At 49.7% G+C, this 14,849-nt stretch overlaps 1 protein-coding gene across 1 annotated transcript in view; it reads left to right on the top strand.

The window, feature by feature from the left end:
* The window catches only part of mctp2a (multiple C2 domains, transmembrane 2a), a 49,011-nt gene that overhangs the window by 14,708 nt on the left and 19,454 nt on the right, over positions 1–14,849 (top strand). Inside the window, exons 10-17 of the mRNA XM_083654496.1 lie at positions 1,396–1,526; positions 1,628–1,814; positions 2,280–2,373; positions 2,467–2,569; positions 2,666–2,768; positions 2,899–3,000; positions 3,151–3,225; positions 3,545–3,664. Coding sequence (XP_083510622.1) covers positions 1,396–1,526; positions 1,628–1,814; positions 2,280–2,373; positions 2,467–2,569; positions 2,666–2,768; positions 2,899–3,000; positions 3,151–3,225; positions 3,545–3,664 — 915 coding nt within the window. The remainder of the gene's footprint in view (positions 1–1,395; positions 1,527–1,627; positions 1,815–2,279; positions 2,374–2,466; positions 2,570–2,665; positions 2,769–2,898; positions 3,001–3,150; positions 3,226–3,544; positions 3,665–14,849) is intronic.

Below are 14,849 nucleotides of genomic sequence, written 5' to 3'. Positions count from 1 at the left end.
TAAGTCTTTCCTCCCTCCTCCCAGCCCCTATCTCTCTCATCTACTCAGGTCTTACTTTTTACACTTCATCCAAGTCTTTCATCCCTCCTCCCATCCCCTATCTCTCTCGTCTACTCAGGTCTTACTTTTTACACTTCATCCAAGTCTTTCCTCCCTCCTCCCAGCCCCTATCTCTCTCATCTACTCAGGTCTTACTCTTCACACTTCATCCAAGTCTTTCCTCCCTCCTCCCAGCCCCTATCTCTCTCGTCTACTCAGGTCTTAATCGTCACACTTCATCCAAGTCTTTCCTCCCTCCTCCCAGCCCCTATCTCTCTCGTCTACTCAGGTCTTAATCGTCACACTTCATCCAAGTCTTTCCTCCCTCCTCCCAGCCCCTATCTCTCTCATCTACTCAGGTCTTACTCTTTACACTTCATCTAAGTCTTTCCTCCATCTTCCCAGCCCCTATCTCTCTCGTCTACTCAGGTCTTAATCGTCACACTTCATCTAAGTCTTTCCTCCCTCCTCCCAGCCCCTCTCTCTCTCATCTACTCAGGTCTTACTCTTTACACTTCATCTAAGTCTTTCCTCCCTCCTCCCAGCCCCTCTCTCTCTCATCTACTCAGGTCTTACTTTTTACACTTCATCCAAGTCTTTCCTCCCCCCTCCCAGCCCCTATCTCTCTCGTCTACTCAGGTCTTACTCTTTACACTTCATCTAAGTCTTTCCTTCCCCCTCCCAGCCCCTCTCTCTCTCTCTCGGTCCCGCTTCTCTCTCAGCAGGTGCCTGTCAGTGACTCACCTGCACCTTGGCTCACTGGGCCATGGCAGAGGCAGCTCATTAGGCTGGGCATGGCTGCCACTCGCGTCTCCCCGTGCGTTCAGGTGCTGGGCTCCACCGCCTTCATTTGCATACGCAGCATGGCCCTGTTCATCTACCTCTACTTGTTGGCCTCCCCCCCTGATGATTCCGCGGTGCACTTGTCTCGTGTTGTCGTGTCATTTCTTTGTAAACCTCTCTGCTTTCCTCTCTGCTTGTTTGTTTGTTGAACAAAGCTGATTCTAATTGGAAGCTGTCAGTGTTTACAATCCCAGAGTGGCTACCGGAGGTGTACACACACACACACACACGCACACACACACACACACACACACACACACACACACACACGCACACATGTACACAAACACCCGCACACCACCAACCTCTCCTCCTCTCCTGCCTCGTTCTGGTTGGACTGAATGAAGACTTAATCCACCTGTCATGCAGGGGCTGCTCAGTCTGACGATGCATTAAACCTGACATTGCATTGTGTGTGTGTGTGTGTGTGTGTGTGTGTGTGTGTGTGCGTGTGCATGCGTGTGTGTTTCCATGATACTATATGTGCTGAATCCGTGGCTTTACCGCCCTCAGAACCTATGCATTCAGGCCAATCCCCAGTGGAGAGAGCAGTTTGACTTCAACCAGTTTGAAGATAACCAGGAACCTCTGCAGGTGGAGGTGTACTCCAAGCGAGGGAGGAAGAGTGACGAATCGTGGGGGATGTGAGTATGTCCCGCTGGGTACTGTTCATTTCGCCGGAGCCGTTTCCCTTCACGTGTTGCAGATTTGAGATTGACATGAGACTTCCCTTCATGTGTTGCAGGTTTGAGATTGACGTGTCCAGACTTCCAGTGAACGAGACTCAGCTCTGCACCCATGTGCTGGACCCAGGGAAGGGCCGGCTGGTGTTCCTGGTCTCCCTGAGGGCCTGCTGCGGCGTCTCCATCTGTGACCTCCACACAGCGCCGCTGGAGCAGCCCGACGAGAGAGATGCAATCATGGAGAAATTTGTTAGTTTTCTTTTTTGCCTGTTCTTATCAAGATTACCGGACAGCACACCTTTTATGTATATTTTTTTGCAGCACAATTTATTAGATCATATATTGAGGGATTCGGCACCCGGTCATGTCGGTAAACTGAGGTCAATTGAGTGCAGCGTGTTGTGTCTATAGATTTTGTTATTATTGTTATTTTGCATAATTGATAAGGATTTTTCTGTCACCACCAACAGCCCAGCCCATCTTCATCCCATATTCAGGATTTACTAAGGATTCTAATATCACTTGATTCAGTTAGAAGGAATGCAATTATATTGATTTTAAGAAGTAGTGGCAGACAATTATTTCAATAATGACAACATAATTCTGGTACATTTTGGGCACTAAGAATAAAATTTGTGCTGGAGATGACGACTTCAGCCAGGTTCACAGACAGTGTTTTGAGTGAAGATGACTTCATCACATTCCTTTTTGCAGCACTTGAAGAACTCACACAAATGTGCGGAGGAGGTGGGCTTCCTTCAGGTCAAGGTTCTAAAGGCAGCAGATCTTGCAGCAGCAGACCTCAACGGTAACGTGGAGCAGAACTTCTTCTCTGATTGTGGTCCTCATGGTCGTGGCCTTCTGGTTAGATAAAATAATAACACGGCTTTGTCATTTGCAGGGAAAAGTGACCCCTTCTGTGTTATTGAGCTTGGTAACAGCAGGCTTCAAACTCACACAGTCCACAAGACCCTCAATCCAGAGTGGAACAAAGTCTTTACATTGTGAGTAAATACCATCGCCAGCCACCCATAAAGGTGCTACGTTTTTATATAATTTAGATAAATGTGCATAACGTATGTGTTCATCTGATGTTACAGCCCAATCAAGGACATCCACGATGTGATGGAGTTCACTGTCCTTGATGAGAATGCAAACAATGCGCCAAACTTTTTGGGGAAAGTGGCGATCCCTTTACTGACCGTAAGTTGGATTGTGATCATCCAGTATAGTGCTGTGATTTAGTCTGTAAAGGCCCGCATTTCTCATCCACAAAAGTCCCTATGATGGTTATTGTCTGATGCTCTATGTATTTCAAATCCTAATGCAAAAGGTTCAGAATGGACTGCAGGTTTGTCGGCTCCTGAAGAAAGAAGACTTGGGAAGGCTGTCCAAAGGGACCATCACACTGGTGCTGGATGTTATCTATAACAAAGTAAGGATCAAGCGAAATAGGAAAAGTGGAAATTCTCCACATCATTGGTGATCATGTTAGATGCATACAGAGTTTTTACAATCATTTGCTGATACCAAGTGTTTTGTCTTTTCCCCCCGCCTTTTTTCTTTTCAATACATCTTTTCGCAGGTCAGAGCCGGTGTCAGATCCTTCCAACCCAAGGAGACAAAATTCACGGAGGAAAACATCAAATTCAGCAAAAAGGTGATTTCTACTGATATTTTATTGTTATTCACTACATCGTGCTCATACACATAATAGAAACCAGAAGAGCAAAAAAGCAAAAAAAGACAGAATGTTCCCCCCACAACCCACTAATAAAGTGGCCACAACAAAGCTGCACATGGTCATAGTTTAGATTAGTCATAGTCAAACTAATTAGTTTAATTGGCTTTAAACATCAAACTACAGAGTAGCAAATGAGGGATTTGAAAGCTGAATCAACCTGATTGCAAAGTCATAAACATTATGTCTAGTATCAAAAGATACTAACTGGTGTTTTCTTCCAATTATTTCCCATTAGGTTCTTGCCCAGAATATATATCGGGTTCGCAAAATCACCACAGCAGTTCTGTACACGTTACAGTACATTAAAAGCTGTTTTCAATGGGAGAGCACGCAACGGAGTCTAATAGCCTTTCTGGTAAGTCATTGCCTCACGTTAATGAACTCACTTTGAGCCTCGGGGCGAACAAGCGTTGTCCCATTTCACCGCAGCCCCGTTTTAACTCTTTCATTTGAAGTGAATTAGATGTCGAGGACTATCTTTGCTTTAGCCATTTTCTCTCTCTGCTGCTCTTGTTTCCCATGAAAAAAAACAATGGCTACCTCCACTTTTCCTCCAATGTGTCTGTGATGGATGTGCTTCATCCTTTAAATCAAACCCCACTTGGCTCTCCTTCAGTGCTGATGACATGCGAGTGTACGTGAAGGGCCGCGGCCTCGGCTGTTTGTAACATCTGACTTCTTAGCAAAGCCTGGGAAACCCGGGGGACGCTGTGAGGAGGATCACAGTCTTGGGCGGAGGAGTGACAAGTCTGCCGCCGAGATTTGAACCTTGTTTTAAATGTCTCTGTTTAGCTGTTTTTAATGAGGCTATGTGATCTAAGGTCCTAAGCTTAAATAATCTTAAATCACCCTGTGAATCCCCCTCCGCACAGAGCATGTAATGTCATGATTAAGAGCGCACACACTCGACCACGAGAAGCCCCTGCCAGCGCCGTGTCAGGGTGAGGAAGCGGTCACAGACAGGGTGTGTGAGAGAACTCCTCTTTCACCGCCTTTCTTCTGTCTGCTCTGTCTCGGGGATGACATGCAATTCATACCTGCTTGTGTTCTATAAGCCCTTCTCACTGATCCCAAGGTGCAAATCCCCCCAGGCAATGGCCACGGCTCAATGTATCACAGCCTTTTAGAACAGCAAGGCACACAGACAGGCAGGCAGGCAGGCAGGCAGGCAGGCAGGCAGGCAGGCGGACACACAGACAGGAAGGTTGAGAACAATGCATGCGATTGTATAAGGATAAGAGTGGGAGGCAGCTAGGCGACTATCTGGGAAAGAAAGTTTGAGCACAGAAAGAGTGGGGCAGACAGGTAGGTAGGGTGCAGAGCAGGCAGACAGGTAGGTAGGGTGTAGAGGAGGCAGACAGGTAGGTAGGTAGGGTCCAGAGCAGGCAGACAGGTAGGGTGGAGAGCAGGCAGACAGGTAGGTAGGGTGCAGAGCAGGCAGACAGGTAGGGTGGAGAGCAGGCAGACAGGTAGGTAGGGTGCAGAGCAGGCAGACAGGTAGGGTGGAGAGGAGGCAGACAGGTAGGGTGGAGAGCAGGCAGACAGGTAGGTAGGGTGCAGAGCAGGCAGACAGGTAGGTAGGGTGCAGAGCAGGCAGACAGGTAGGTAGGGTGCAGAGGAGGCAGACAGGTAGGTAGGGTGCAGAGCAGGCAGACAGGTAGGTAGGGTGCAGAGCAGGCAGACAGGTAGGTAGGGTGCAGAGCAGGCAGACAGGTAGGTAGGGTGCAGAGGAGGCAGACAGGTAGGTAGGGTGCAGAGGAGGCAGACAGGTAGGTAGGGTGGAGAGCAGGCAGACAGGTAGGTAGGGTGCAGAGCAGGCAGACAGGTAGGTAGGGTGCAGAGGAGACAGACAGGTAGGTAGGGTGCAGAGGAGGCAGACAGGTAGGTAGGGTGCAGAGGAGGCAGACAGGTAGGTAGGGTGCAGAGGAGACAGACAGGTAGGTAGGGTGCAGAGGAGGCAGACAGGTAGGTAGGGTGCAGAGGAGACAGACAGGTAGGTAGGGTGCAGAGGAGGCAGACAGGTAGGTAGGGTGCAGAGGAGGCAGACAGGTAGGTAGGGTGCAGAGGAGGCAGACAGGTAGGTAGGGTGCAGAGGAGGCAGACAGGTAGGTAGGGTGCAGAGGAGGCAGACAGGTAGGTAGGGTGCAGAGGAGACAGACAGGTAGGTAGGGTGCAGAGGAGGCAGACAGGTAGGTAGGGTGCAGAGCAGGCAGACAGGTAGGTAGGGTGCAGAGGAGGCAGATAGGTAGGTAGGGTGCAGAGGAGACAGACAGGTAGGTAGGGTGCAGAGGAGGCAGACAGGTAGGTAGGGTGCAGAGGAGACAGACAGGTAGGTAGGGTGCAGAGGAGACAGACAGGTAGGTAGGGTGCAGAGGAGGCAGACAGGTAGGTAGGGTGCAGAGCAGGCAGACAGATAGGTAGGGTGCAGAGGAGGCAGACAGGTAGGTAGGGTGTAGAGGAGACAGACAGGTAGGTAGGGTGTAGAGGAGGCAGACAGGTAGGTAGGGTGCAGAGGAGACAGACAGGTAGGTAGGGTGCAGAGGAGGCAGACAGGTAGGTAGGGTGCAGAGCAGGCAGACAGGTAGGTAGGGTGCAGAGGAGGCAGATAGGTAGGTAGGGTGCAGAGGAGACAGACAGGTAGGTAGGGTGCAGAGGAGGCAGACAGGTAGGTAGGGTGCAGAGGAGACAGACAGGTAGGTAGGGTGCAGAGGAGACAGACAGGTAGGTAGGGTGCAGAGGAGGCAGACAGGTAGGTAGGGTGCAGAGCAGGCAGACAGATAGGTAGGGTGCAGAGGAGGCAGACAGGTAGGTAGGGTGTAGAGGAGACAGACAGGTAGGTAGGGTGCAGAGGAGGCAGACAGGTAGGTAGGGTGCAGAGGAGGCAGACAGGTAGGTAGGGTGCAGAGCAGGCAGACAGATAGGTAGGGTGCAGAGGAGGCAGACAGATAGGTAGGGTGCAGAGCAGGCAGACAGGTAGGTAGGGTGCAGAGGAGGCAGACAGGTAGGTAGGGTGCAGAGCAGGCAGACAGGTAGGTAGGGTGCAGAGGAGGCAGACAGGTAGGTAGGGTGGAGAGGAGGCAGACAGGTAGGTAGGGTGCAGAGGAGGCAGACAGGTAGGTAGGGTGCAGAGCAGGCAGACAGGTAGGTAGGGTGCAGAGGAGGCAGACAGATAGCGAGAGACTTGGAGGCAGGGATACGGGCAGGGGAGCAGGCGGATAGGCAGGTTGACAGGTGACAGGTCAGCGGGATGGGGCCATCTTCTTCCACCTATAATTAGATCCTCCGCAGGCGATGGGAGTGTGTGGTGGCTCGCTCTAATCTTTCATTTCCACTTCCACTCCACCTGCTGTTCAGGAGTGCAGCACACACATAGAGAGAAGGATCGACTACTCACAACTATTCTCTCACGACGCTCGGCTGTATGTCATGTGACGTCGCTCAGGTGTATGTCATGTGACGTCGCTCAGGTGTATGTCATGTGACGTCGCTCAGGTGTATGTCGTGCTCCTTGTTAGCGAAGTGAATAATTATTGTGAGGTGTACTTAACTGCTGTAACTATAGCTGCTTGGCCATGCACCTGTCTTTCTGTTTGGGGGGGGGGATGCTCTGTTTTCAGACTGAACAGGTTGTTATTTTAAAAAGCAGACAGTAAGTGTAGTTGGAGTATGCCTTGTCTGCGACAAAGGTGCGCTTTAAATAGTGTGCAGGTGTCAAAAGGTGCACAGTGAGAATCGTCCAAAACGAGAGTGAATCAGCTGTGCCTGCGTGTTCATCACCCACTCATCAGCAGACTGAGTTCAACGAGCGAAAGGTTCTCGTTTTCAATGATATATTACGTTCCAAACGAGCGACTGTGCAGCCAAACCTGTAAATCGCATGCGAATACTGTATTTCTGCTGATTGATAGTGAAAGGGGAAAAAGGAATCCTGAATTAGGCTGCAAACAGACAGACGTGTGAAAGGAGAGGGCAGCCAGGAGGCCTTGACTGGCTCTCATTACAAGCCTGTTACCATGCCACTACACTGGCCCTGCCCTCTCCTCCTCCTGCCCTGACCACAGCACAGCCTCTCCTCCTCCTCCTCCTCCTGCCCTGACCACAGCACAGCCTCTCCTCCTCCTCCTGCCCTGACCACAGTACAGCCTCTCCTCCTCCTCCTCCTGCCCTGACCACAGCACAGCCTCTCCTCCTCCTCCTCCTGCCCTGACCACAGCACAGCCTCTCCTCCTCCTCCTGCCCTGACCACAGCACAGCCTCTCCTCCTCCTCCTGCCCCGGCCACAGCACAGCCTCTCCTCCTCCTCCTGCCCCGGCCACAGCACAGCCTCTCCTCCTCCTCCTGCCCCGGCCACAGCACAGCCTCTCCTCCTCCTGCCCCGGCCACAGCACAGCCTCTCCTCCTCCTCCTCCTGCCCTGACCACAGCACAGCCTCTCCTCCTCCTCCTGCCCTGACCACAGCACAGCCTCTCCTCCTCCTCCTGCCCTGACCACAGTACAGCCTCTCCTCCTCCTCCTCCTGCCCTGACCACAGCACAGCCTCTCCTCCTCCTCCTGCCCTGACCACAGCACAGCCTCTCCTCCTCCTCCTGCCCCGGCCACAGCACAGCCTCTCCTCCTCCTCCTCCTCCTCCTGCCCTGACCACAGCACAGCCTCTCCTCCTCCTCCTCCTGCCCCGATCACAGCACAGCCTCTCCTCCTCCTCCTGCCCTGACCACAGTACAGCCTCTCCTCCTCCTCCTGCCCTGACCACAGCACAGCCTCTCCTCCTCCTCCTCCTCCTCCTGCCCTGACCACAGCACAGCCTCTCCTCCTCCTCCTCCTGCCCCGGCAACAGCACAGCCTCTCCTCCTCCAAGTCATCATTTGCAATTAAGTGAGTGTTGGGAGCTGTCTGACGCAGCATGCCACCGTGCGCCTTAATGAAAGCAGCTCCCACTCCTATATTTATATCTTTAGGCAGTGGTAATAAGGTAACTGATTCAGACATTGACAGATGGCCTCTGCTTGCCTCTCACATGTGCATAATTATACCACTAGTGTCTGCTCTTTCCTACAGTGGCAGGCAGTGCAAGGCTTCCCGGGCTATGCCGGTAGGAACGGCTGCAGCGGTGGTGGGTCCAGCTTTAATATACATTACAATACATTATTTATCACGGAGGCAGACCGGTCCTACCGTTTTACACCATATACATCCTGTAATGCATTACCGCTGTTGTGGTTGCTACTGGGACTGCGGGATGCCTCCGTAGTGCTTTACCAGGAATACTTAGCCATTATGTCACTCAGTCCCACAGGCCGACTCTCTGACCTCCGCACAGCACGCACCCTGTATTTCTACCCTGTTTATGGAGATCCGTGTGTATGCATTATGAAGTGGTTGTCGGTGCGTGGTGTGTAAGATATTCAAATTCTGCGCGAGAAGATTATTGGTCCGTTTCACGTTAGCCAAGTGGATGGGAATGTAATAATAAAAATAAAAAATCAAGAAATGGATGGATTTTTGGAGACTTCTCCGCATTCTCATAGCAAGATAACTTTCCCCCTCATGAGTAGCAATCAGAAAGTGTGCGTTCAGGAAGAGATGAATTGGGTATGATGATGAGTTCCAGACTGATGGCTCATCTGGCATCATGTTTCCATGTGAGAGGGAAACTCCGTAAAGAATGGAAAGTCTTGCAGGATTGTCATTGTTTGCGGGTGCTGGAGGTTACAATCTCCTCAGCGAGCAGAGTCCACACCGTTTGAAGTCGCCTCCGATTTTCCTACCCATGAGTTGCAGTTTTAAAATAGTGCCTTTCTAATTAGGTAATGTAAAAAAAAACGACGTTCTCACGCATTTAAGCAAAGTTCTGGCAAATCCTCATAAACATCTTCATCAGTGAAGGGAAATACAAACAAGAAATTTTGATTTTTTTTTCCTTCTTCTTCCTCTGCTTGTTTATGCTACAGTAATGAGCCTAGGATCTGCGCGTTTCAAGAGTTTGACAACAGCATGTTCCTTTCTCTGAGAGGGAGAAAATGTGACAGCTAAAATCTTCATAAAATAACGGCCTTAGATGTGCTTTTCACTAAGACTGAGCCAGATGAATGTGCTATACATCAGCAGTGACTGCAGAGGGGTCACCCAGAGTTCTTTGCTGCAGACCTGCACGGGACCTGTAGATGGAGCTATAGCACTGCAGGAAATGTGAACGGAGGTGCTGAGGATTATCACTTTACTTTTCCCCAACAGGAACCATCGGTGGGAACAACTTGGGGAGTGAAATCCTCCCATTCTGTGTGTTAGACTGAGAGACACAAGTTTCTCCCCAAGAAAAGAAAAGAGAAAAAATAAAACGTTAAAGGAGCATATATTAGCCAGCCAAATTAATCCCTTTCAGAAGTTTAAAGTTGAGAACAATTTTTTGATTGAGATGAAATGGATGAAAGTTTAAAAAAGAAAAGGGATCATTTACACTTGAAAGCTGATGTCGAGCTTTGCTGTCATTAGGCCGCTTTAAGTATTTAAGTAGAATTAATATTTTAACATACGAGGTACCTCATCTGTCAGGAGTTAAGACTAGAAAGAAACCTGCGTATACCTTATGCGAGTATTTGAACCATTTTCTTTTTGACACTGCCAGGTAGCAACCGCTTTAGACATCATTTGACAGCCTGTGAAATGCTGATTGCCTCACATCACAGAGTGCAAAGATGGCATTTGATGCGCGTTTGATGCGGCGCAGCTGTAAACACACTTGGCAGCTGCGGCGGACTCTGTGTTTTTTGGGGGGGGCTGATGGAGTCATGAGATGAGGCCAGGCACAGGGTCAGATCTGCCTCCAGAGGTCTTAGGGGACCACCTGTGTGTGGAGCCATGGCAGTTGGGGCCATTAACCAGAACACCAGCACCGCCAACATCAAAGCCCTCATCAGAGTTGTCATAATTGTTCTTGTTAACACCGTCCCTGAAAATGGGATGTTTTGCGGTCCTTGGATCTGCCCGTTTTGGGGGGGGGGGGGGGGGGTTTACCGCAGTGCAGCGCGCTCGGCCGTGCTTTTTGTGAGAGCTGTGTGTGTGTGTGTGTGTGTGTGTGTGTGTGTGTGTGTGTGTGTGCGCGTCTGTGAATCGTCTTCTTGTTTCTGCTTAGCGTCTGTTTTCTCTCTGTTTGGAAAAGTTGGAGGTCTTTGAGGAGTGGGTTTCTTCAGTCTCATGGGGGTTATGCTCTCTATCTCCATGGCTGTGGGAGTTCTCACAGAGTGTGCAGTGGGAATGTGTCTAGCATTTAAAAAAAAGAACGGCTTCGATGGTGGTGTGTGTGTGTGTGTGTTGATAATAGTCCCAGATCTATTAATTATTAATTGATAGGCTATGAGTACCTGCAAACTGCTCAGCAATGCCTTCTAATTTGACATGGTGTTATTATTGAGCTGCCCTGAATGGCTGTGTGTCAGCCGATAGCTGTTGAGAGGCTAGCTGTGTTAGCTGGTAGCTGTTGAGGCTAGCTGGATGCACCAGTATGTAACCTTGAACCATGTCCCCTTATTAGTGGGATTAACAAGCTTTCTCTGTTAATATTCACCTCGTTAGGGCTGTAAAACCCTGCCCATTTTAAATATGTATGTATGTTTTAGGACATGGGCTTCAGTGGAGAGAACACTTGATTCAATTTAATCCAACCTAAGTCGCCGCCCATTCCATGTTAAAAAGTAGCGCAAGGAAATTTCGTATTTTTTTTTCCAATATTTTATTTTCAAGCTTTCCCGAAACGGAACAAGACAAACAAACAGGCTCAGATACAGGGGGAGAAAACAAAACAAAAAATAAGCCGCAACGACACTCAATATTACAGTTTTGTAATATAATATCGTGCTACCACCAGCTGGATAGGATGCCTAATATGTGCTTCTAGGAGATGTTGTGTGTAAGAGGTCAATGAGGAACTAGCCGGGCAAGTCACCTGCTGCCCTTAACCTCATGGAGGTAGGCTTAGAAACGGCTCCCAAATACGTTGACATTTTTTTAATTGAGTTGGTCCTTAGGGACCCGAGTAGGCGCAGGTAATTTCTAAAGTCTAAACAAATAAAGATGCTTCAGATGAATAATAGCCTACTGCACTAAATAACTGTGTTATCACTCGGGTGGCGGCAGCACGGTGTAGTAGTCTGTAGTCTGTGTTTTATATAGTAGTTATTTCCAGGCTAGATGAAGTGTGCTCTGTGTTTAACCCCAGTGTGTGTGTGTCGTATCGTAATGACTGCCTGGAAACACACTCGCCACCTTCCCAGTCACAGAGGACACGTCTCCCCAGGCAGCTGAGCCGGGCGACCTGTCCGCCCCGTGTGTGTGTGTGTGTGTGGCTGTTGTGGGGCCCCGGACCCTCGGCCCCGGCGCGTTAACGTGCGTGCGAGCCGCGCTGACAGGGAGAGAGAGAGAGAGAGAGTCCACCACGCCACTCCCTCCCTCCCTCCCCGGGGGAAAAGGCTCGCATGGCAGATCTGTCACCCAGGAGGTCTCTCGGTGTTAACGCTCCCGACACGGATTAAACACTGGTGGCCAGTGCCGGAGCGCCGGGTCAGAGTAGCCGGTGCCACTGACAGGCACCACGGGGGCCCCCCGCTGACCGGGGCCCCGCTCCGCCGCCGCTGCTGCTCGGGCCCTGGCATGTGTCAGACAGGCGGGGGGAGACAACGGCCAGCGCTGCATGGCCCCTCTGAGCTAAATGCTAATGCTACGCCTCGCTCGCACGGCTGCTCTTCCTCAGCACGCTTTGATAAAGAGCCTGTGCTATCATCACTAGTGCACTGCATCCTCACAAAGCTGCTGCCTCCTCTTATCATTCTCCAACGGCCAACCTTTCTGTTTACAAGTCAACACTTAATCCCACTCAAATTAGATCAGAAGTATACTTATTTATACTTCCTTATATTTTTTTTTTATTGTTTCGTTTTGAAATTAGTTTAGGAATATATATGTTTATTGTTATATTTAGGTATGGATTTATTACTAAAATATATACCGTACTCTTTTTCATGTTTATGGTTAAATGTGAAGCTATTGATGAGAGAGGGAGAGAGAGAGAGAGAAAAAAAAGACAAATCTAGCTACCTAACTAACTCAGTAACTAAAGTAAATATCAAGGCGTGTATGATGTAGTATTTGATTTTAAAAAGAAGAAGAAGAAAAAGAAAAAAGTCTTGTAAATTGCGTTGTACCCCCCGAGCCGCTACAGCTGATCTGGCCCCGCTCAAGAGGGATATGAGATTCCCCCCATTTTATTGCTCTCCGTATAATGCAGCCTCTCTCCCCCCCCCCCCTCTCTCTCTCTCTCTCTCTCTCTCCCCCCCACCCCCCCCCCCTCTCTCTCTCTCTCTCCCCCCCCCTCTCTCTCTCTCTCTCTCTCTCTCCCCCCCCCCTCTCTCTCTCTCTCTCTCTCTCCCCCCCCCCCCCTCTCTCTCTCTCTCTCTCTCTCCCCAGTCGATAAGACTTGAGCTGAGCGTATGTGAAATATTTATTCAGCGTTAGCTCGGAGCGCCGCGGCTCGGCTGCCCACACACTCTACCTGCCCCGAAGAGAAATCTTATCTGTGCTTCCTCTTGCCTCCGACACCCCCTGAAAGCCTGTCCCCGCTCTGGCCCCGGCTCACCGCAAATTACATGTCTCATTGCTCCGCGTTTACAGCCCGCCGCCGCTGCTGCCGCCCGTCCCCGCCCGGCACCACAGCCCCACCAGCCAGACTCTCTCCTCCAAACAATAAAAAAAAATAAAGACCTGCGTTGAGCTGAGCTGCCACTTGGCGCCTTTGATTCATTATTAATCTCTTTTTTTCTATTTTAATTGAGGAAGTAATGCAGATTAATTTTTTTGCCGCCCTTGAATTCACCCGGAAAAAAGTACATCTACTGTATATCAGAGCGAAGATTGTGCAAGATCTTGTACCCGCTTTATATATATTATTACATTTTTTGTTTTTACTATATTCTCCACGTACTTGTGTGCCTGTGCGTGCAGGCAGACACACACACACACACACGCACACATACACACACACACACACACACACACACACACACACACACACACACGCGCACACACACACACACACACACACACACACACACACACACACACACACACTCTAACTACAGAAAGCCTGCAGCCTGTAGTCAGTCTTGTTAAACTCTTTCCGTATATGTTCACGTAATCTGGCATGCATCCACAGCCCCCATGACTGACCCTCATAATGCTGGCTGGCGCTCTCCTGGCTTTGTCTCGCTTTCCAAGTGGAGTGCAACTGAAGAGACGTAGTGTAGATATACAGCCAAGATTCAATCCTCCATGTTTTTGGACTGGGAATAGTTTTAGAAAATACGGGTCTTTAAAAAAAAAAAATACACTGCATAATAATAAATCGTAGGGGATAGAAAGTTTTCACTTAACTGTAGTTTGTGTGTGTGTGTGTGTGTGTGTGTGCGTGTGTGTGTGTGTGTGTGTGTGTGTGTGTGTTCTACAGCAGTAAATGTAATTGTATGGCCCTGTATGCTATAACATTACACTAAGTTGGCTCCTCTGCAGTATTACGTGGGCTATGCCGTTATGTGATGCCTACGTATATTTGCGGCCCCTCGTCTTGCTGTAGTGTGTATAGGCTTTTGGCAGCCCTGGCCAGTCTGCTGCTCAGTCTGCCAGTCAGTCATTTGGGGCTGGTAGACTGGGCCACCCCCCCCCCCCCCCTCCTCCTCCTCCATTAATCAATTTACAGGACGGGCAGAAAACTCTTAGCGAGGGTGTCTTTGTCCCTTTGTTGCGCGCTGCGATCTCCTCGTCCCCCTCCTGGGAGAGTGTGGGTGGTGCGAGCTGCCATGCTTGCTCAGCTTTAAGTTATTTTATTCGCACTTTTAATCGCTGAGTGCTTTATTATTAGGTGCCTGGATTGGGCTGGCCAGGGGATCTGCATGAGAAGGCGCCCGGCGCATTTAGTGGAATCATATTAATGGCACTATAAAACAAATCTGTCAGGCTGGTTCTTAACCCTGCTGGCAGCGTGGCTCTGCCCAGCTTTGCCCCTTCTCCAGGCGCTTACAGGTGGCTAAGGAGAGTGCATCTCCATCACCTACTCCAGCGTGCGCTAATAGTTTTATTAATTTATTCTTCCTCCCCCCCCCCCCCCCCTCCTCCTCTCCCTCTGGACACCGCGTGCATAATCATACAGACATTTTTCAGCTAAATGGTTTTTGTCAAGGGAGGTTTCCTACATTAGAGACACTCCTCCCAGACATACAGTACATACCAACACTTGTTCAATTACAAGTCGTTCATTATCCAATTCTGCGGTGTGTAAAACCTAAATGCTCAAAGGTGTGTCGTTAATTATTGCCTCCCCTTTCTTTTGTTTGTTGCTTTATGTCCGTTTGGTTAAATAAATGGCTGCGTTACCACCCCATGTAACATATTAGCATTGTGGCGTTTAAACGTTTTAAGGTTTTACTTGTCAAGTGTAATTTGTTGACGGATGGAGAGAGAGAGAAGAAAAGAAAAAACGCAGTCAGGCCCTCAAGAC

Source organism: Poromitra crassiceps (assembly GCF_964638095.1).
Source record: "Poromitra crassiceps genome assembly, chromosome: 18".
NCBI classification, from domain to species: domain Eukaryota; kingdom Metazoa; phylum Chordata; class Actinopteri; order Beryciformes; family Melamphaidae; genus Poromitra; species Poromitra crassiceps.
This window is presented reverse-complemented; position numbering and strand designations above follow the sequence as displayed.